This window comes from Cornus florida, unplaced genomic scaffold (genome assembly GCF_030987335.1).
Source record: "Cornus florida cultivar Cherokee Brave unplaced genomic scaffold, ASM3098733v1 CherokeeBrave_3.0.0_Hap2_Chr04, whole genome shotgun sequence".
Lineage (NCBI taxonomy): Eukaryota > Viridiplantae > Streptophyta > Magnoliopsida > Cornales > Cornaceae > Cornus > Cornus florida.
Window position 1 is genome coordinate 16661658 of NW_026775574.1, and position 20796 is coordinate 16682453.

General features: G+C 36.2%; 3 protein-coding genes across 3 annotated transcripts; 1 reads left to right on the plus strand and 2 right to left on the minus strand.

Annotated features, from left to right (window-relative positions):
• Positions 1-3509: 3509 nt before the first annotated feature.
• LOC132302871 (B3 domain-containing transcription factor VRN1-like) lies at positions 3510-7513 on the minus strand. Its single transcript, XM_059799860.1, has 4 exons — positions 7466-7513; positions 7161-7230; positions 5992-6045; positions 3510-4931 (listed from the first exon to the last, which is right to left on the minus strand). Exons 2-4 carry the CDS (start codon positions 7177-7179, stop codon positions 4558-4560), a joined length of 447 nt encoding a protein of 148 aa, XP_059655843.1. The 5' UTR covers positions 7180-7230; positions 7466-7513; the 3' UTR covers positions 3510-4557.
• A 4228-nt stretch (positions 7514-11741) lies between these two features.
• On the minus strand, positions 11742-13540 carry LOC132302185 (extracellular ribonuclease LE-like). The gene is made up of 4 exons (XM_059799063.1): positions 13391-13540; positions 12978-13133; positions 12152-12350; positions 11742-12042 (listed from the first exon to the last, which is right to left on the minus strand). Exons 1-4 carry the CDS (start codon positions 13490-13492, stop codon positions 11819-11821), a joined length of 681 nt encoding a protein of 226 aa, XP_059655046.1. The 5' UTR covers positions 13493-13540; the 3' UTR covers positions 11742-11818.
• A 3007-nt stretch (positions 13541-16547) lies between these two features.
• Positions 16548-19114, plus strand: LOC132304783 (uncharacterized). Its single transcript, XM_059802503.1, has 4 exons — positions 16548-17705; positions 17890-18255; positions 18503-18729; positions 18961-19114. The coding sequence occupies exons 1-4, from the start codon at positions 16548-16550 to the stop codon at positions 19112-19114; spliced, it is 1905 nt and encodes a 634-aa protein (XP_059658486.1).
• Positions 19115-20796: the final 1682 nt, after the last annotated feature.

Sequence of the window (20796 nt, forward strand, 5' to 3'; positions counted from 1 at the left end):
AGAGAGAAACAAACTTACTTGGTGGCCATGTTTTTATAAAGATATAATTAAGGAAGAGAAAAAATAGATTGATCCAGTTTCAATGCAAACACAAATTAATACAAGAGAGTGACTAATAGAGGCTTAATGAAAGATGGGTTTGACTTTCTTTCATATAAATGAGCAGAAAAATAAAAATCTAATTAAAATTTTTTTTTTCTGGGGTTTTTGAAATTGGGTTCCAAAGGAACCAGATAGAAACACAATTTCTTAGCGGTCAACCATGGTTTTTATAAAGGTATGTTCAAGGAAGAGAGACGAAGATTGATTGAGCCAATTTCAACACACAAACCTTAATGAATTGAATTGACTAAGAGCTCAACTCTGTGCATGGGAGAGAGAGAGAGAGAGAGAGAGAGAAATAAAAAGGGATGAATGGAAGTATGTGAGATTGAACGCAGAGGAACAGGACACAAATATGGTGAAGTTGCAACTCTGCTTCTGCTATTGCGGCTGTGGCATTGGCTCCTTCGCCAGCATTTTCTCGGCATCGTCAACTCTCAGATCGTCTCTCTCTCTCTCTCTCTCTCTATATATATATATATATATATATATATATATATATGGGGTATTTTAGTCATTTACCATAGAAATTTAAGGGCATTTCAGTAATTTTGACAGCTCTGTTAGTGTATTTAATGATCCGTCACACATAAGGGAGGTCCGTGTAGGATATTTTCAAAAGTAGGAGAGGTCCACGTAATTTTCAAAACAGAAAGGGTGCTCTCTGTAATTAAGGCAAACCATAGGGGGGTCTGTGTAAATTATCCTTTTGTTTAATGTGTTCTATTTTTTGTGTGAAATTTACACGGGGAGGTGTTTAGGGGTTGTGTTTTGTTTTGGACCTTTATTTGGTCTTTTCTTGGGTTGGTTTCTGTGGTGAGTAAATTTTGATGTACTGTTTTAGGGAATTTTCATCTCTCAGTTTCACTTAAATTTTCATCCCTCCTACAGCTTACACTTATACGCTATTCTGTGTTATAATGCACTTAGTTACTGTTAATCCTCGAAAATTCTCACATTCTTGGAGCTCTTCCTACTTACCTTGAAGTGTACCCCCAAAGTCATTCCGGGTCAGGCTGACGACATCTTAACATTATTCATAATTGAGAAACAAAAAGCTGCTACTTCCACAAATAAAAGATTGTATACCAAGAGTTATGGTCGTTGAAGGACCATAAAATCACCTTCTCTGGTCTAATCAGGGGAATCCAAGAGGAGCACAAGGCTCGGAAGAAACTCAGGGCCTGTTTGGTGTTTGTTCTACCATGTTCTGTGTTGTTCCAAAAGTGCTACAGTAGCACTATTTCAACCCAAAACATGTTTGACCTGCAGTGTTTTGTTCTCAACAGTAATGGAACACTTTCAAAACAAATCCACTATTTGGCCCAAAAGCTAGAACAAGATTTTGGTATTCTATGTTATTCTAGCCCAATATTTATTGTAGCTAAACAGGCCCAAATCTCATTCATCCATCCCAAATCATTTCAGCCTCCCAAACGCCTCCATCTCTATTCTTGCTCTCTTTCTCTCTCGCTCTGCAACTGCAAACTTGTATGGGTTTTGTTTTAATTTTTTTTAAGGCAAACCATTTCAGCCTCCCAAAGGCCTCCATCTCTATTCTCAATCTATCTCTTTGCAATTGCAAACTGTTATGGGTTTTGTTTTAATTTTTTTTAGGGCAAATCATTTCAGCCTCCCAAAGGCCTCCATCTCTATTCTCAATCTATCTCTCTGCAATTGCAAACTGTTATGGGTTTTGTTTTAATTTTTTTTAGGGCAAATCATTTCAGCCTCCCAAACGCCTCAATCTCTATTCTCGCTCTCTCTCTGCAATTGCAAACTTGTATGGGTTTTGTTTTAATTTTTTTTTTAGGGCAAATCATTTCAGCCTCCCAGACGGCTCCATCTCTATTCTCGCTCTCTCTCTCTCTCTCTCTCTACAACTGCAAACTTGTATGGGTTTTGTTTTAATTTTTTTTAGGGCAAATCATTTCAACCTCCCAAACACCTCCATCTCTATTCTCGTTCTCAACTTTGCAAATCCATTTTTAGGGCAAATCATTTCAGCCTCGCATTTGCCCTAGTCTCTCTCTCTCTCTGTGCAACTGCAATTCTGTGTATGAGTTTTGTTTTAATTTTTTTTCTAAATCAACTAATCAAGCTCCGTAATTCTTGTTTTGCAAACTAATCAAGTTCTGTAATTAATTTATTTTAATTATAAAAAAATAATAATAATAATTTTTATTCCAAAAAAACACTTGTTCTATTTTAAACTAGAGCATTACACTACACTGCACAACACAACACTTCTCAAACGGGCCCTCAGTTACCTTCTCAGACAAAATCACCTTTCAGATCATTTGGTGCCAGTAGTGATTCAATAAATTTCAAGTACAAGATTGCACAATGGAACCTGCGGTGCCATTCATATGGTGGACCATAGTTGGATTGACAAGTAAATTTTAAGCTATCACTTGTACCTCTCTACAAACACTTGATATGTGCTAAAGAAATTGGACCACACCAGAGTAACATGTGCTATTAAGACCTCAAAGGGCCCAAGTAAAGCCCACTCCTATAGACATAATAAAGACTAATCTATTCAATTTTCATTGGGTTGGGACAGGCTCAAGCCTGCCTACTATAAATGCATGCTACTTCTCCAAGTTTACAGGTCTACCCCTGGCTTCCAAGTCAACAAAACCACAGATGTTTCATACATATGAATCTAAGAAGGGAAATGAGGCGAAATAAATCAAGCAACTAGAATCCATTCTCATGAGTTTTTCGATGGTAAGACCTCCTTTGAAACTGGAAAAATGCCACCCTCTGGCAATCTGACCCGCAGCCCGATGATGATGGAGGTGAGGTAACTGTATCGAGAGCGCGCGAACTACAATCCTCTTATTGTAAGAGAGATTGGGAGTTTCAATTCTGACGTGATTGATACGCAGACGAGTTTCAATTCTTACGTGATTGATACGCAGACGAGCCTTTGGACCTCCACTAGTGACTACCAAATACCAAAAACTAAAACTGGTTTAGTTGGAGCGTTGGCAGTGTGGTCAGGGGAAGCCTCAATAGATCGACCATCGTCAAAATCATGTTCAGCACCACATAATAGCCGAAGTCCTCGAGGTAAACGTCCTCTACCGATGAGAGCTTGGCGTCGTCTAAAACAAAAATCGTCATATTGTTGTATTACACAAGGTCTTCCAATCGGAATCGTGTGCTTGCAATTTGGCCATCTGATCACACTTGAGAACTCATTTAAAGGATAAAGTAAAAAAAAAAATCTTTTAACTTTAAGATAATTTGTAGTATGAAATTAAAGTAACTTGTTATAATGTTACAAATATTGAACTATCTATTCAATGAAAAGCAACAATTAATGAAGTGTTTATCCAATACATGAGGAAAAAAATAAAAGTTTAGTATTAAGATATGACAATAACACAAAAAGTAAATACCTTCATAAATTTTGCCCATACCGCCCAATCCAATGAACTCCATTTTTGTCATTGAAATTTTTGTCTTACCTAAATTATAAAGATCCACGGAAATAAAATATTTAAAAACTTGATATTAATACTTAGAATTAACTATTTACTAATAATAGCTTATGATGGCATAAAATCAGAATATTTTATAGCATGTTCCATCATCAGTTGTGATATATATTGTAGCATAACCAAGGCCAACTAAATACTTCATAGGCAGCTAATTGCAAAAAATCCATATACTTTTAAGCTTTTGCAACACACCCTCTAAAACTATCAAAAAAAATTGCAATCAATCCGTTATCGTCATCTCTCTATTAACAGAGAGATCAAAGTGACCTAAACTTTGCTTAAATAAGAAATGAAAGAGAATAAAAAATAAACACAATCAACCTCTCTATTAACAGCAATAAGAAATGAAACAGACAATAAAAAATAAACACAACTTACAATAAAAAATAAACACAACTTACTTTTTCCGACACTACTCAATGTCATTGGAGACCATTAGCTTAAAAATTTAAGCATGTCATTTCACTTTTGAAAATTTTCAAAATTTAATTAAATATTTACAAGCATTTTCAATGATTAAAGATTTCAAATTGTGAAATATTTTCTATAAACTATTAACGACATTATCTATAAAAATATAAGGATAAATAGAATATATGTATTTTCATAAATGGATCACTTGAGAGTTGTATTTGGATTATTTTCCTTAGAAATTGTCTTACAAATTTATTGAGATGCTTCCTATAAATTATGAACGAAATTATCTATAAAAAGATGAAGATAAGTCAAACATATATATTTACATAAATTGATCATGAGAGTTGTATTTGGATTGTTTTCCTTTGAACCTTACAAATTGTCTTACAAAAGTATTAATTTCTTAGTTGGTTTACTCTAAAGAAATTAACAATATAACAAAAGTATTAATTTCTCTTTTCGAAGAGTTGGAATCACCATCTTCATTTGACTTACGAGACTTCACCCCATTAATTTTCTCCATTGCCTAGCATGTTGGAAAATGATTCAAGATTTCGATAGAATCACCAGCATCATGAATAGCATCTATATTGGGCATTTCACATCCCATGTTGGTGGTATGTTCAACATGAGCATCAGTACTACTTGGGTATTCTATCTCTGATGTACTCGTATCAAATATATGAACATAAAAATGGAAATTTCCATCGTAAGTAAATACCAACATGTGTCCATAATCTATGGAATAGTAGTCTTTGAATTCTTTCCAACCATTTTGTAGCCAAACATCCCCATCAGAATGTACCAATTCTACTGTCAATACAGCACCAGTTGGAACCTTGAGGAATACAGGGTTTGACATATTGTTTCCAAGACTTATCATAAACTTTCTGGAATCCTCTACAATAAATTAACCTCCAGTTAAATTTGAACAGAATTGACAGATAAGAAGCATTGAGAAAGAAAGAAAGAAAGAACAAGTACTTCAAATCATTGGGACATCAAATTAAGTACTTTCATCAAACGATGCTTAAGTGACACAAACATAATTAATTGCAAACTACATGGCTCATTCCTTAGCTTATCATTATTCGTTTTAATCACCATACAAATTAATGAAGAAACTGATCTAAATAAACCTCCTATTGTTTTGCAAGACTGGTCCAGATTTTCAATTAGGGCAAATGCCACTCTTGACTCTCTAGTAAACATTTTCAGAAACTACCAATTTAGTTTGTTTCCACCTTTATTTAGTCCATAATAAAAAGAGACCATTGCATAATCAGATTTGATTTTTGCCTAAAAATGAGGGTTCGGCGGATCACAAGAGAGGCACAGAATGAAAATTAGGGCCATGTTTCTTATTTATATGGACTTTTTGGGCCACAAGTATGTGGGCCTTTCTTATTTCAAAAGCCCAAGTGAAGCAAGTGGTCCAAGTCTTAACGTTTGGCTTCGCATTAATTGCTTTCTTTATTTTAACTAATTTAAATCTCCTTTTCTTAGCCATCGTGGCCGAATCCTGGCCGTTGCATAACATATAGAACCCGAGGGAGACTAGAAACGTCAATGATCCGGTTCCTTAACTCTCTCCCTCTTTTTGGTGCAGAATTTCAATTTTTTTCTTTTAAATTTTTAGATAAATAAATTAAAGTCCTCTCACTAAGGCCTGCCCTAAAAACTCTGTTCAAATAGCAGTGGAATACCAATTTCTTCTTGGTTGGGTTGGTCGGTCCATTACTTTTGTTTCTTGTTCTCTTCATTATGTTAGTTGGTCTGTTTGGTGAAAAAATAAATAAATAAATATTATGAATCTCTCTCTTGCCTCAAGCCTGCTATAAAACTTGTTCAGTGTAGCACTACTTTTTGTTCTTAGTTGGGTTGGCCGGTCATTAAAACTGTTCAGTATTAAGATGTGACAAATAACACAAAAAGTAAAATGCATTAGAAGACACATTACCTTCGTAAATTTTGCCCATACCACCCAATCCCATGAACTCCATTTTTGTCATACCTAAATTATAAAGATCCACGGAAATAAAATATTTAAAAACTTGATATTAATACTTATAATTAATTATTTACTAATAATAGCTTATGATGGCATAAAATGGGAATATGGATATGTAATAACAAGAAGCGCAGTGAATAGCATTAACAAAATCCAGTTCCAAAAACAGAGTGTGTGTGTGTATATATATAACAGATCTAATTAGGAAAGCATGACACAAGTACAGAATATTTAATTACACTATATAAGAAAGCATGACACAAGCAACACCGTGAGAATTCAAGAATCAAACTAAATAAAGTTTTGGTACGAGACTATACAAGAAAAAAAAACACAGGACTCGTCATTGTCAAAGTATTGCTATTAAGAATAATAATTAAAAGAGGAAGATAAGTTATAATCTAAACCATTAACCTTCATTGGGAATTTTAGACAGGAGTCAGTATTTCACACATATGGCAGAAGGTAGAGTAAATAGCAAAAATCAAATTTTAATGTATCATCATTCTTACATCAATAACGAAATTAAATTTGCTTTTCTAAACCTTGTGGAATCAATTTGATGCTTATCTTATTTTATAGCATGTTCCATCCATCATAAGTTGTGATATATATTGTAGCATAACCAAGGCCAACTAAATACTTCATAGGCAGCTAATTGCAAAAAATCCATATGCTTTTAAGCTTTTGCAACACAGCCTCTAAAACTATCAAAAAAATTTTATCAAAGTGACCTAAACTTTGCTTAAATAAGAAATGAAAGAGAAAATAAAAAATAAACACAATGAATCTCTCTATTAACAGAAATAAGTAATCAAACAGACAATAAAAAATAAACACAAACTTACTTTTCCCGACACTACTCATGCCATTTGAGACCATTAGCTTAAAAAATTTAAGCATGCCATTTCACTTTTGAAAATTTTCAAAACTTAATTAAATATTTAGATTAAAGATTTCAATGTAAAATATGATTCCATGTTGTCTGAAAAAAAAAATGTAGTAATCGTGCTTTTTGATGCGGCCAAGATCCTCTCAGACCGCATCAATAGCACTCGCAGCTCCACCATTTGTCTCATTTGAGAGAAATCAAAAAAGGAGATAAAAAGAAAGCTAACCTTCAAGTCGTTGCAGCATGATGTGAGTGAGAGCATGATTCACAATGCGACCGCCGACGAGTAGGCTTTGCTGTTTGCCGTCGAAAAGAAAGGAAGAGCTAAGTAAGTATTTTCTGTGAAGTAAATGTTGAACCCATATCTAAACCAATAAATTCCAATGTTTATATTGTAAACTAAACCAACAAATTTCTTTTCAATTACCAAAAAAAAAAAAAGAGATCTATAAACATTGGAATTTATATGCCAGGCCAGTGCAAGAGCGAGCTTAGCTGATCGTTTATATATATATATATATATATATATACCCAGAATCGCAAAGAGAGAGAGATAACTATAATCCTCGGTCGCTTGTGGCGTGGTTTTGGTTTGAGGCATAATTTATAGGAGTACTAGATTATTAGGGTTTACAAGGGATGGCAGGAAATGGGCTTGGGGAATGGATTGGGTTAGTTTTATTTTTTAATAGAGATACATGATATCAAACTGGGCTAGGCTGGATTGTTGGGCTAGTTTTACTTTCAAAAGAGAAAATAATGTAACAAATGGGTTGGTTTTGATTGTCGTTGGGCTTTGGGGTTTAAACTAAATTCAAATACATTTACCATATAAATATATTCTGGTTTCAAAAATGGGTGTAACAAACATATTCAGGCAAGGGCTTGCAGAATTTTCTCAATTCTCAGGGAGGGACAAATGAATGTGCTTTTTTTTTTTTTTTTTTTTTTTTGAGAGAGAGAGAATTTTATAAGCGAAGGATGGTGTATTTAAAGAGAGGACTGGTGTTATGAGCTTAGCAGACAAGAGGTTACATGTGAGTTTTGACTGGTAGGTATGAATACATTGTGAGTCTTTGAAATGGTGAAAAGACTGAAAAAAAATATCAGCTGTCCGATTCAAAGATTGACGACGTTGATCACAACAACCGATTCTTGTAGTATTGATTGTTTGCTTTATATAAAGCCTGCAAAGACTGTACTGTTACAAGTCAGAATTAATGGTGCTTTTTTGTTGCGACTTCAGAGTTCCAAGTGCTTGGTACAATTGAAAATAAAAGAATGTAAAATATTAGTTACGCGAAAAAAAAAAAAAAAAAAAAAATTGTTAATTACAGTGTAGTTGATTAATAAACAAAAATAAAATAAAATGATAGTAGTAATTATATTTGGGGAAATACTAGACTATTTTTCATTTTGTTTAAAAAAATAATAATAAGAGTAAATTTAGTATTAATGAAGTTTCATAAAAATAAAAAAATTAAAAAAAAAATTGCATTTCCTTGCATTTTCTTTCATTTCTTTTCATTTTTTAGAAGATAACAAAATCATTTGTATCTGTTTGAATTCCTCATTCCTTTTCTTTTCCTTTAAGTTTCATTTGGATTGAGTGATTTTAAGGGATTTGGAATGAAAAGAAAGATAGTGAAAATCTTATTTGGATAACTTTTAGTGAAAAAAAAAAAAAAAAAGAAAAAAAAAGAAGAAAGATTTGGAGGAATAGCTTTCCTCCAACTCTCTCATGTGCTATCCAGCCTATCCTCCCAAAAATGCGAAATAATAGTGAGGAGTAATATTTTCAGAATCTCAAAACTACCTTACAACATTCGACTCTCATCTTATAACATTCTATAAAAAAAATTATGATAATAGTTTAGTTCTTATCCTTTTTTGTTTTTTTCTTTTCTGTCATCTATCTTTTTCAAGGAAGAATATTATCATTTTTTTTTTTTATCCTCTCATAATTTATCCAAACATGACTAAAGGTTATTGTTATAATTTCTTTTCTTTTCTCTCATGTTTATCCAAATGAAGTCTTAGTAATTTATACCAAACAAAATGTTTCATTTACTCTACAACCAAACCAAACTAAGCATCAACGTTAATGGATCTTTTGATTATTAGGTACTTAGAGTTCCGTCAAACATATTATATGGTTAATGTTACAAGGGAAAGGTTTGTCCCACATTGAATTTGGATGAGAAAATGTATGGATATAAATAGATGTGTATGTAGTATTATCCATCTTGAAGGATTAAACATTTTAATAATTTGCCCTCATAATTTGACTTTATTTATTATAATAATTATTATTTTTTAATACCCCTCGTAACTTGATTTACCAACTCTTTTTCAACCTGAAAGGAGCAACACAATTGCTAAAGGATTTTCTCACTTAAATTGTAGAAGTGAAAAATGTATCTGTCTGTCTTTAATCCAAACTTACGGGGTGTCAGTGTAAGTTAGCCTTCTTTTTGTTTTTAGGTCATTGTCCTCAAATGAGAGGTGAGGATTGAAAGTTTGAAACTCTATAGTAGGCATTTGTATGTGCCTGTATTTCTTTTTTACAAAATGCGTTTTTTTTTTTTTTTTTAAACGTGGAGAGTACATGTATTAACTTGAAGGATTAAACATACTAATAACTTGCACTCATAATTTGACATACTAACCCTTTTTCAAGCGGAAAGAGTGCTAAAAGGATGAAAATGCATGATGGGAATAAAATTTGGAATATTATGAGCACAAACTGTTTCAATATGCTATTTCAGGGAATAAAAGAAGTAAATGAAGTAAGCGGAATCAATAAATTTGTTCATAAGAAACGGGTTACTTTGAATCACAAAGTAAGAGATAAATTAAGAAAAAAAATCTGATATTGCATTGATAATGAAATGTGTTTCTGCTCTCTGAATTACATGTATTTAAAATGGAAAAAACCCTAATTTATAAAGAAATTAACTCTAACACAAAACCTATAACATAAGAAAACCCAAACTCGAAAAGATATTAATATTCAAAAATAAGTCTAAAAATAAAATTTGTTAGAGAAAAATACCTAATCAAATAAAATTACTAAATAAAAAATTTGAACGCAATCTGAGTTCATTTAGACAACGAACAAAAATTTCGAAATATTTAGCATGCCTCTTAATTCCCTTTTGATGCCCTAAATTCTATTATTTGGCTGAAAAACAAAATACATCATAATTATGTTGCGAGACTTGTTCTTTTGCCTATTTTTAATAAAATAACGGACACTTCGAGATTGGGCCAAAAATCTATCACATGCCCGTTCGGCCTGACGATCCAAACTAGTCATACATGCTTTAGCAATAAGTTATGCATCAGAAAATAAATTCAAACAATTATTAGTTATGGTATCCTTCAATTTGAGTATTATACATGTTAGATTATTATACTACTGTAATTAGGGTTTATGATGTAGAACAGCCTCACCTATCCTTAATTGCCATGTATAGAGTTGTTAAGACAACACTCACCTACCCTTGTCCTAGCCTATATAAATCAGCGGGGACTATTGCATATTTTACACAATTCATTCCATGCTATATAATAAAATATTATTTTTCATGTTGTTTAACAATACAAATTCTGTGTTTCTACAAATTTGCACTTGAAGCTCTAGTCCAAGTCCATGTAAGGTAGAATATGTAGTGTGAATCTTGTGATCTTGTAAGGTAGAATATGTAGTGTGAATCTTGTGATCTTGCTTTATATTGTGCTGATTGGCATTTCCTCAAGGGAAATGACCAACATGAATGTGGGTGTTGGGTTGGCCCAAAGAGATTTGAAAATGTTATTTGATAGTCAATAACTACTCATGAGTAATTGGACTTTGTGGTGTGAACTAATGAGAAACTTCTTACAAACACTTTTGCAAAAATCGGCATACATTATCCATATATGGGCCTCTTGATCAAGTTGCAAAGTTCAAGTTGGATAAGAAATCACCTATGTCAAGTTACCAACCATCTAAAGTTGCGATAAGGCACAGAAACACACACCCAAGTCAAAATCCTCTCCAGCAACTATTTTTTGCTGTTCCCTGTTGGTGGTCAAAATCCTCTTCAGCAACTATTTTTTGCTGTTCCCTGTTGGTGGTAAAAGAAATTTATCATTTCCTAATTTAAAATATTTTTTTCGAAAAATATTTTTATTTTTATATTTAGTATTTGACAAAGGTCTAAGTCTATATTGAAATTGAGTCCATGGGGTGTATTAAATAGCTTGTTGAAAATTGACTAACAAGTTTTTTTTGTTAGGTTTAAAAATTTTTTTCTTCATAAATATTTAATGATAACCAAACACCAAAAAACACAAGATATTTTATGCTCAAACAAATGAATTAATAATCGTGAAATTCACCAACAACGAAAAATCATTACCAAAGAGGATTCGGATCCATAAATTATATTGGGCTTATGTGTTGGAACGAAGCAGATAGAAGCATTTAATAATTTCGAGGGCAAATATATATATTTTTTGTTTTTCTATAGATTCAGGTTTTGTTTGTTTCGTAAAATACCTTTCTCGAAAAACATTTTTCCTTTAAGATATATATATATATATATATATATATATATATATATATATATATATATCGTATAAAATAATTTAACAAAAATTAATGAATTAATCAATTTTGTTAAGTTTTAATATTTGTTAATTTTAAAAAATATTTTACGTCCAAACAAACACTAATCTGAGTCTTCTATTGGTGAAGCCAAATAACCTCTGGTATCATATTGCACACTTTGTCATATTTTGCATTACTGATCAACGAATGTGACACTGAGGATTAAAATCTCATTATTGATCAACAAATGATGGAGAGGCATCCCTCTAGCCCTATGATACATATGTCTAGAAGGAAGGGAACTCAACATTTGAAGTACACTTCCCATTAGGTAGCACTGGGCACTCTATAATGTTTGATCCAGAAGTGTCCACACATATATATATCTGGTAAAGTTGGGTTTTACCAGATGCATCAACATTGCATTCTATTCCAGGTGTGTGCCCAATTCCTCCTTTTAGAGCATTTTTTATGCTGTTTAAGCTATAAAATCTCCCATCTGGATGAATCCCTGTAAATTTTTGAAAAAATAAAATAAAATACATAGTAGATTTTAGCGATCAAATCTAAACAAAAATTCTCTTAAGTGACCATAAAGCGATGCTAAAAATAGTGATTACCTGCATCTTGAAGAATTTGGAGTAGGTCGATTTTATTCTTTAGGTCCAGGGTTGATTTGAAGTATCCATGTTGGTTAAGGATAGACTCCGAACAAGTTCCATGTTTTTCCCATTCGTGTGACCAAAATGACGAGCCAGTGCCACTCGGGCAAGCTAATGTTGGCCAACTCTGTTGCATTCTGCTAATCAAGTCTGAAATCTATACCAAGACAAAATATTCAAACTTGAATCAGTGTCGAAATTATATTTACTAATTAATGCGGCCACCCAAGACATAAAGTTGCGGGACTGTCAAAGAAAAGGTTGAGAGTTTGAGTCTTCAATTCTTCATGGTAACAAATTAGGTGTGCAAGTTTGTCTTACCTATGAAAAAATAATTTAATAATCGATCTCAAAAATCAAAGTGCTCTGTCATCAAAGCTGATTTGAAAGGGACAGGAAAATTTATATGCATATGTTTCTGGCAATGTCGGTTTGGGATAAATAAAAGTTTTGTTAAAATGTGACTATCAAAAATATGACAGTGTAGGCAGACCACAACACAGTAACACAGTCCATCATTGTATATAAAATAAATAGTTTTAAATTCCATGAAATTTCTTAAAGATATTAGAAATGCAGACCCCAACACAGTAACACAGTCCATCACTGTATATAAAATAAATAGTTTTAAATTCCATGAAATTTCTTAACGATATTAGAAATGCAGACCCCAACACAGTCCATCATTGTATATAACTAAATTCAGCTTGATCAAGATGATCTTCAATCGTGAGTTCATATTCTCCTTTCTGTTGAATACATATAAAGCTAAGGCTGTCTATACCTTGGATTGATCATAAGGACTGTTTGGATCGCAGTTTGACGGGTAAGAACCGTCCTTATAATTGGGCCAAAGTCCATGAATACCGAAATCTGCTGCAGGCTTTCCTGTCTTTGGATAGCAACAACTTTGCTTTGTGTCACAGTATGATCCTGGCCACTGTATCACAATCATCAATGAAGAAAATAAGTTCCATGTTTAGAATAACCCAGATGAATTTAGAGGACAATTATATATATATATATAAAGTTCCATGTTTAGAATAACCCAGATGAATTTAGAGGACAATTATATATATATATATATATATATATATATATATATATATATATATATATATATGTATGTATGTATGTATATAAATTCATGTATATATGTAAGTGATTTCAATGACAAAGAAACTGGCTATAGCTAACCTGTTGAACAAAGTAGAAGAAATCAAAATCTCGTGCAATGCATAAAACTAATAGACTCTGTATTACCAAGAGCTTGATCAACAATGAAGAGGTGGACACCATGTCTGTGTATGTATGTGTGTGAATTTCTTTCAAGTGATGATAATGCTGTGGGATTTAGAGCTGTATTTATAAGCAAAATTGTAACAATGTGGACAGAAAAACTAAATATGCAGCACAACAAAACAATGGTTTTAGTCAAGCTATTGCATCCTTCATGTGTGAAACGGAAGGGCATGATTGAGATGTGACGGCTGGCTGGCATTGTTCACCTAATTTAAATGATGGCGAAGATGAACAAGATATACATAATCATTAATATTGGCCTTACCATTAGGATTTGATGGCTAAAAACATACACACATTCATTCACACATAATTTGTCTTTCTCACCTGTTCTTTAGTGAAGAATCAAGACGTTCAAACCTAATTTAGAGCATGAAAAATAAAATAAAATAAAAAATTAAAAGTATGTGCACCTTGCACATCAAAGATGTCATGCCAACTAATTTTTTACTCTTTCATCAGCATAAAATAACAAGAAAAACTTCAAATAGGACTGATTGCCTCCAATATTACAAGAAACTTTTCATTGACTAAAGGAAAACTCTGTGTGTGTGTGTGTGAGAGAGAGAGAGAGAGAGTCCTCTACCATGCCAATGAAAGCTCCATGAACTATACTCTTTTATAGTACCTTATCTTTGTGACTAAAGAGCTCTTAAAAGATGCAATGTAATACATCTAAAAGTTAGGACGTGCATTATTCATGGTTTTGCTTTTATCCCCATGTCTTTGACAACCATGCCTTGTTTTTCTGTGTCAACTACATTCTCAAGGGCATGGACTGAATCATCCAAACTCCCACACTTGGCATACATTTCTATAATTGCAGTGACCACTTCCTTAAGTCCAATGCTCCTAACAAAGCACAAGAGGAAATAACAGAAAGCATTTTAACGTCAGTAGGCTTGAGATCACGCTCTTTTGCAGTTTGCAGAACAATGACAAGGCCTCGTACGGCTGACTACACCGAGCATAACCAGTTACTATCGTGTTATAAGTAACTACACAGGGTACCAATATCCGATCAAACACTAGAAGAGAGTACTGCATTCGGTATACATGCTTATGGCTCTGACCGTGTTTAATACTAGTAAGGCAATACAATTGCTTGCCTTCCTCTAAAGCTTCAGAGGGAGTGCACGCTTTGAGGAGAGACCGGAAGGTGTAATCATCAGGGACGAGGCTAAAACACTGAATTTGGCTAAAGAGTGCCATGGCCTGAAGTGGGGTACTAGTTCGGGCATGCCCAAGGGCCATGTAGTTGAAGAGTACAATATCTGGGTGGGGAATTTGATCGAACTGGTGGTGGGCATGGTCCATGAATGAGCTTTGTGGGGTTCAAAGTAGAGAAATTGATGCGCTTGATGAGGATGAACTCATTTTGGAGGTGGTGAGTTCTTCGAGGGAAGTGCATTTGGGGTGTCTGTGTTGAGTTTGGGGAAAGAGAGTGAGCTGATTGGTGAAGCTGGGATTGCCATTGTAGAGCTTTGAATGTGTCTCTGAGACAATCAGTTTTTTTTTTTTTTGCAACTGAGACAATCAGTTTACAGGTACATGAAGTGATTGTCGGTGGTGAGGTTTTTGAGTGAACTGATTGGTGTTTACAGGTAAAGTTGGTACAATCGATAATCGTTGAAAGTGGCAGGCCTAAGTCTTCTTGATCCGTAACCAGGCCCAGCCCATATATAGACTGGATCATGAAATGACCAACCCAGATCGAAGAATTTAGGTCTGATGTTGGGCTTGTCAGGCCTACAGGTTTCAGCCTCGATTAGAACTGCAAAAAATTTAAGTTTGGGTCCGATGTTAGGCTTGTCAGGCTTTCATTAATCGGATCAATCAGAATTCAAAGTCTAAGCCCACGGCCTAGAGGTTTCAGCCTCGATGCTGCTCTAGATTTGGCACGTTGTAAATTAGAAGTTCACCCATGAGTATTGAAGAAATGACATCGAAAATGGTTATTGAGTAATGATATGGTTGAAGATACCATTAATGACCTGGGCCCGGTTTGGTTCAAGATGCTCGGAACGGGTTAGGTAATTGCAATCAAAGCAAAGCCAATCGACACCGAGCAGGCCCAAAAAATGGAGGACAGTGAATGGACCTGAAGAAGAATGAAAGGAGTTGGTCTCAAAGTAAACGAGAGAGGACAAGGCCAGCCCATCACGAGGGAGTCAGTTAGAAAACATAAGGATAGCTTGTAATCGCCTATAAATAGATGGAAAATAGAGAGAAAAGGGGTTGGAAAATATTTTTGAAGTGTAAAGTTTCTCTCTCTAGAATTGAAGAAAATCCTTTGCATCTTCAATTGGCGCTGTCTGTGGGAATCGAGGAGGATTGATTCGTATTCAATCAAGATCGATTTGATTCAAATTGATTCGTGAAAAAGAAGCTTGATCTATGGAAGTTGAATCCTGGTCGGAGAGATTGTGATTCATTTAACAGGGCCTTGCTTCCAATGGAGTCTGAGAGCTTGGTGTCAGATTTACGCAGTTACAATTTGCTCGGTTAAGCTACATTTAGCAAGCCTACGGTGGAAGAGATCCAGATCCGGCCAGCTGAGATTGGAATTCAGCTGATCTAAGTCCAGATCTAGCACGATTCGCATTATCGAAGCTCAGATCTGATCCAAAATTGACAGTTAATGACTTTGCTTCGATCAGGAATGATTCTAGGTGGTGAGAGTTCGAATCCAGTGGAGAATGGACAACAGATGAAGCTTGATGAATTGATGAGCATGATTGAAGCTCTGAGAAAAGAAAATACAGAATTGAGAGTTGGAATGGAGCATCGAGAAGTTCCGGCTGCACCACGACCACCTCCGGTGGGCGAAAGAGGCGTGTAGTCTAATGAAGCACATCAAGGTGAGCAAGAAGGAGATAACCACGTGGGTCTTCACCGCGAGGAAGTCAAGCTGGAGAATTTACCACCAAATGCTCGTTAAGTTGAAGATCGAGAAGGATCTATACATCTAGATCCATATCGTGAGCAGATCAGGTGGGAAGAAGCTACAGCTTTCAATCCGTATCAGGAAAGGCACAATCGAGAATAGGCTATGGAGTTTGATTATCACAAGACTAACTCGCCGTTGCAGAAGGAGTTCACTGAGGAAAGGTCGTTCGATCCACCTTATCGGCCTTCAATGGCCACATACGATTATAGGAGTTCGGAAAGAAGACCTACAGATCAAAGAATCGTCACAAGGTTTCAAAGAGAAAATGAGGCCCTCCATTCGGCAACACGGACGGTTGATTCGCCATTTACTAATAAGATCCTGAATGCTCTGAGCCCGAGGAAGTTTTCCATGCCTATTTTCATTCTGTTCGATGGAACAACCGATCTGATTGATCATGTGTATCACATTCAGTTGAAGATGGTTTTGAACACGGAGAATGATCCCTTAATATGCAAGTGTTTTCCTACAAGCTTAGCTGGACCGGTGCTCAACTGGTTCAAGAACCTGCCGAAGGGCTCAGTGGATAGTTTTCGAAGTTTGTGTGACCGATTCAAAAGCCAGTACTATGGGAATAAGCGCCCGGCAAAAGATATCTCTAGTCTATTCGTTATGAAGCAGCATGAAGATAAGCGTCTCCAAGCCTTTCTTACCAGGTTCAACCTAACCAAGAACATGGTGATAGAGTGCCATCCTTTCACAGCAGTTCAAGCGTTCAAACTAGCAATGACTCGTGGAACACCGTTCCACACAAGCCTGATGGTGAACACACCACAGACCATGGACAAGCTGAATGAAAAAGCTAACGGTTTCGTGCGTTTAGAAGAAGAAGAAGCGGCTAATGCAAGGAAAACATCAATTATCTCAACAAAGGAGAAGTCCAAAGCCAAGATCCTGCAAATACACGCTCCACCACAGCGTCAAACCTCCTGGAAAGCACAGAAGAGGCCCAGAGAAGAAGAGCTGATCACTCCGTTGAAAGTCACTCTAGTGAAGCCGTACCAAGAAAACAAAGATAAGTTCCGACCTCCTTTACCAATCAGACAACCTCTTGAGCAGAGAAACCAGTCTAAACATTGTGCTTTCTATAGTGACTTTGGCCATCAGACTAACGAATGCAGGAACTTAAGGAGGCAAATAGAGATGTTGATCGCAAAGGAAGAATTTACAGGGTATGTTCAGGGACCAGCACAGGAACAGAACCGACCAGCAGAGCAAATTAAAAGAAATCAAAAGCCAAATTACAGCAACACTCATCCTGTTCGGATTATCAACGCAATTCATGGCTGACCAGAACAGTCAGAGGAGTCAGAAGAGCTCCTCAGAACATGCCTCCGCCAAGCACAGATGAAGAGGAGGAGTATAGGCAGTGTGAACGCTCTGCACTAGCCAGAACGCATCGGCACATATAAAGTTTAACAGAACAGACCTGTTACGCGTTCAGGTCCCTCATGAAGATCCACTGGTCGTCAGTCTGACAGTTGCAGAATGCCTGGTGCGAAGAATTCTGATTGATCTAGGAAGTAGTGCAAATGTCATGCCCAGAATAACGTTCGACTGGCTCGAGATCGAACCCAAAAAGCTCAAACCCATAGGAAATCCATTGTTAGGATTTGATAGGAAGCGGGTGAAGCCCATTGGTATGGTGGAATTGACAGTGCAAGCTGCTGAGAGAGTTCTGACTAAAAGTTTTGTGGCCGTAGAGATCCATCCATCTTACAACCTCTTGATGGGAAGAGGGTGGATCTACAGAGTTCAAAGTGTCCCATCAATTCTGCATCAAGTGATGCGATGCTTGAGTCCAGATAAGGTAATTGATATTCATGGGGACTAGGTTGCAGCCAAAGAATGTTATTCAGTGACTTTGAAATCTACTGGAAAGGGGAAAACTCCCATCCGTTCTGCAAGTCCAAGATAGCAATTACAGGAGCCTCCACCCAACAAGAATGGGGAAGAGGAGCCGTAGGTTCTAACCGAAGAACCTCTTCTTGACGTGCATATCGACTATAAGACTTGTTAAAGAGGAGAAACAAGGGTTGATTGATTTTTTGACTCAGAACGTAGATGTGTTCGCGTGGAGCCATTCAAACATGCCGGGAATTAGTCCTTCTGTGTCCTATCATTCCCTTAATGTAGATCCGAACGTAAAGCCAGTAAAGCAAAAGCAGAAAAGATTCGCTCCAGAACGCAATCAAATCATAGTTGAGGAGATTGATCATTTGCTCGATGCAGGATTCATTAGAGAGGTTCAATACCCGGTCTGGCTCTCCAATGTCGTTGTTGTGTAAAAAAAGAATGGGAAATGGAGAGTATGTATTGACTTCACCAATCTGAACAAAGCCTACCCAAATGATAGCTTCTCATTGCCAAAGATTGATCAAATGGTGGATGCCACTACTGGGTACAAGCGGTTAACCTTACTGGATGCTTATTCGGGTTACAATCAGATTCCCATGGACCCAATTGATGAAGAGAAAACTTCTTTTGTTACTGAACGCGGGACCTACTGCTACAGGGTCATGCTGTTCGGACTAAAAAATGATGGAGCTCTTTATCAGAGGCTAATCAGCAAGATTTTTAAAAGTCAAATGGGGAGAACTGTAGAGGCTTACATTGATGACATGGTAGTAAAGAGTAAGAAGAAGGATAACCACTTGGAGCACTTGTAGGATGTGTTTGGTGTGTTGAGGAGGTACGAAATGAAGCTTAATCTAACCAAATGCTCATTCAGCGTAAGCTCTAGCCAATTCTTGGGGCATGTGGTCAATCATAGAGGAATTGAGGCTAGCCCAGCCCAGCCCAGGCAGAAGCTCTGATTTGAAATGCAGAACCAAAGACGATTAAAAAAGTGCAAGCACTCACAAGTCGAATAGCCGCACTAAGCCGAATCATTTCTAAGCTTTCAGATCGTTGTAAACCATTTTTTTAACACAATACGAGGCCATGAAAGGCAAGCCTGGGGGGATGAACAATGATAGGCATTGACCAGCTTGAAAGAATACATGCGAAACCCTCCAGTCCTATCTGCTCCGGACCCAAATGAAAAGTTCTTTGTGTACCTTGAGGTATCCAACATCGCAACAAGTGCCATTCTGATCCATTGCAAAGAAGGAAAGCAGTTCCCAGTATTCTATGTCAGCAAAACAATGGCCGAGCCGGAAAGAAGGTACTCAAAGGCCGAAATCTTGTCATTGGTCAATGCGAAAAGGAAGCTCAGGCATTATTTCGAATCCAATCCAATTGTCGTCTTAACCACTTTTCCTATAAGGATGATCTTGCACAAGCCAGACCTGTTAGGAAGAATGACAAAATGGGCCATAGAGTTGAGCTCATTTGATAGTACATATGAACCCAGAACAGCAATCAAAGGTCAAGTAGTGGCTGATTTCCTGCTTGAATGTGATGTTGAAGACTTGGAGGAAGATCATGGATGTTCCTTACGGAAACTCTTCGTTGATGGCTCTTCAAATCAAATGGGGGCAGGAATTGGAATCAAATTGCAAACACCATAGGGCACCACGTTGAGCCAAGCGATCAGACTTGAGTTTAAAGCAACCAACAACGAGGCTGAATAAGAGGCATTGCTGGCTGGACTGAAGTTGGCTAAAGAGCTGAAGATCAAGAATCTAATTGCTTATAGTGATTCACAGCTGATCGTTCGGCAGGTAACTGGAGAATATGGAACCAAAGATAAGATTATGGAAGAATACTGAACACTGGCTATGGTCATCCAGTTGCCGAGGGAGTACAATGAAGATGCTGATCGCTTGGCTTGTAGTGCATCCAGCTCTAGAGAAACACTGGCTAGGGTCATCTCGGTTGATGTGTTGAACCAGCCGTCCATTTTTTATAAACTGCCCGGTCCGAGCGCTCAGCAAGTTAATGTTATACCACATGAGCCGAGCTGGATTGATCCGATTATGGCTTTCATATGCGATGGTGTGTTGCCTAAATAGAAAGATGAAGCAAGAAAAATCAGGTCCAATGCCGTGAAGTATGCTATTGTTCGTAATCAATTGTACAGACGGTCCTTTTCGGGTCCGTACTTAAAGTGTGTTACCCCAACGGAGGCTAGACAGATTATACGAACCATTCATGAAGGTGTATGCGGAAATCATTCGAGAGGAAGATCTTTGGCACACAAGGCAATGACACAAGGGTATTTTTGACCAAACATGGCACGAGATGTAGAAGAATTCTCTAGAAGATGCGATAAATGCCAAAGTTTCGGACCATTAATCCACTAACCACCTGAAGAATTGCACATAATGGCCACGCCATGGCCTTTCACGCAATGGGGGATGGATGTGGTTGGCCCTCTACCGACCACGAGATCGCAAAACAAGTACGT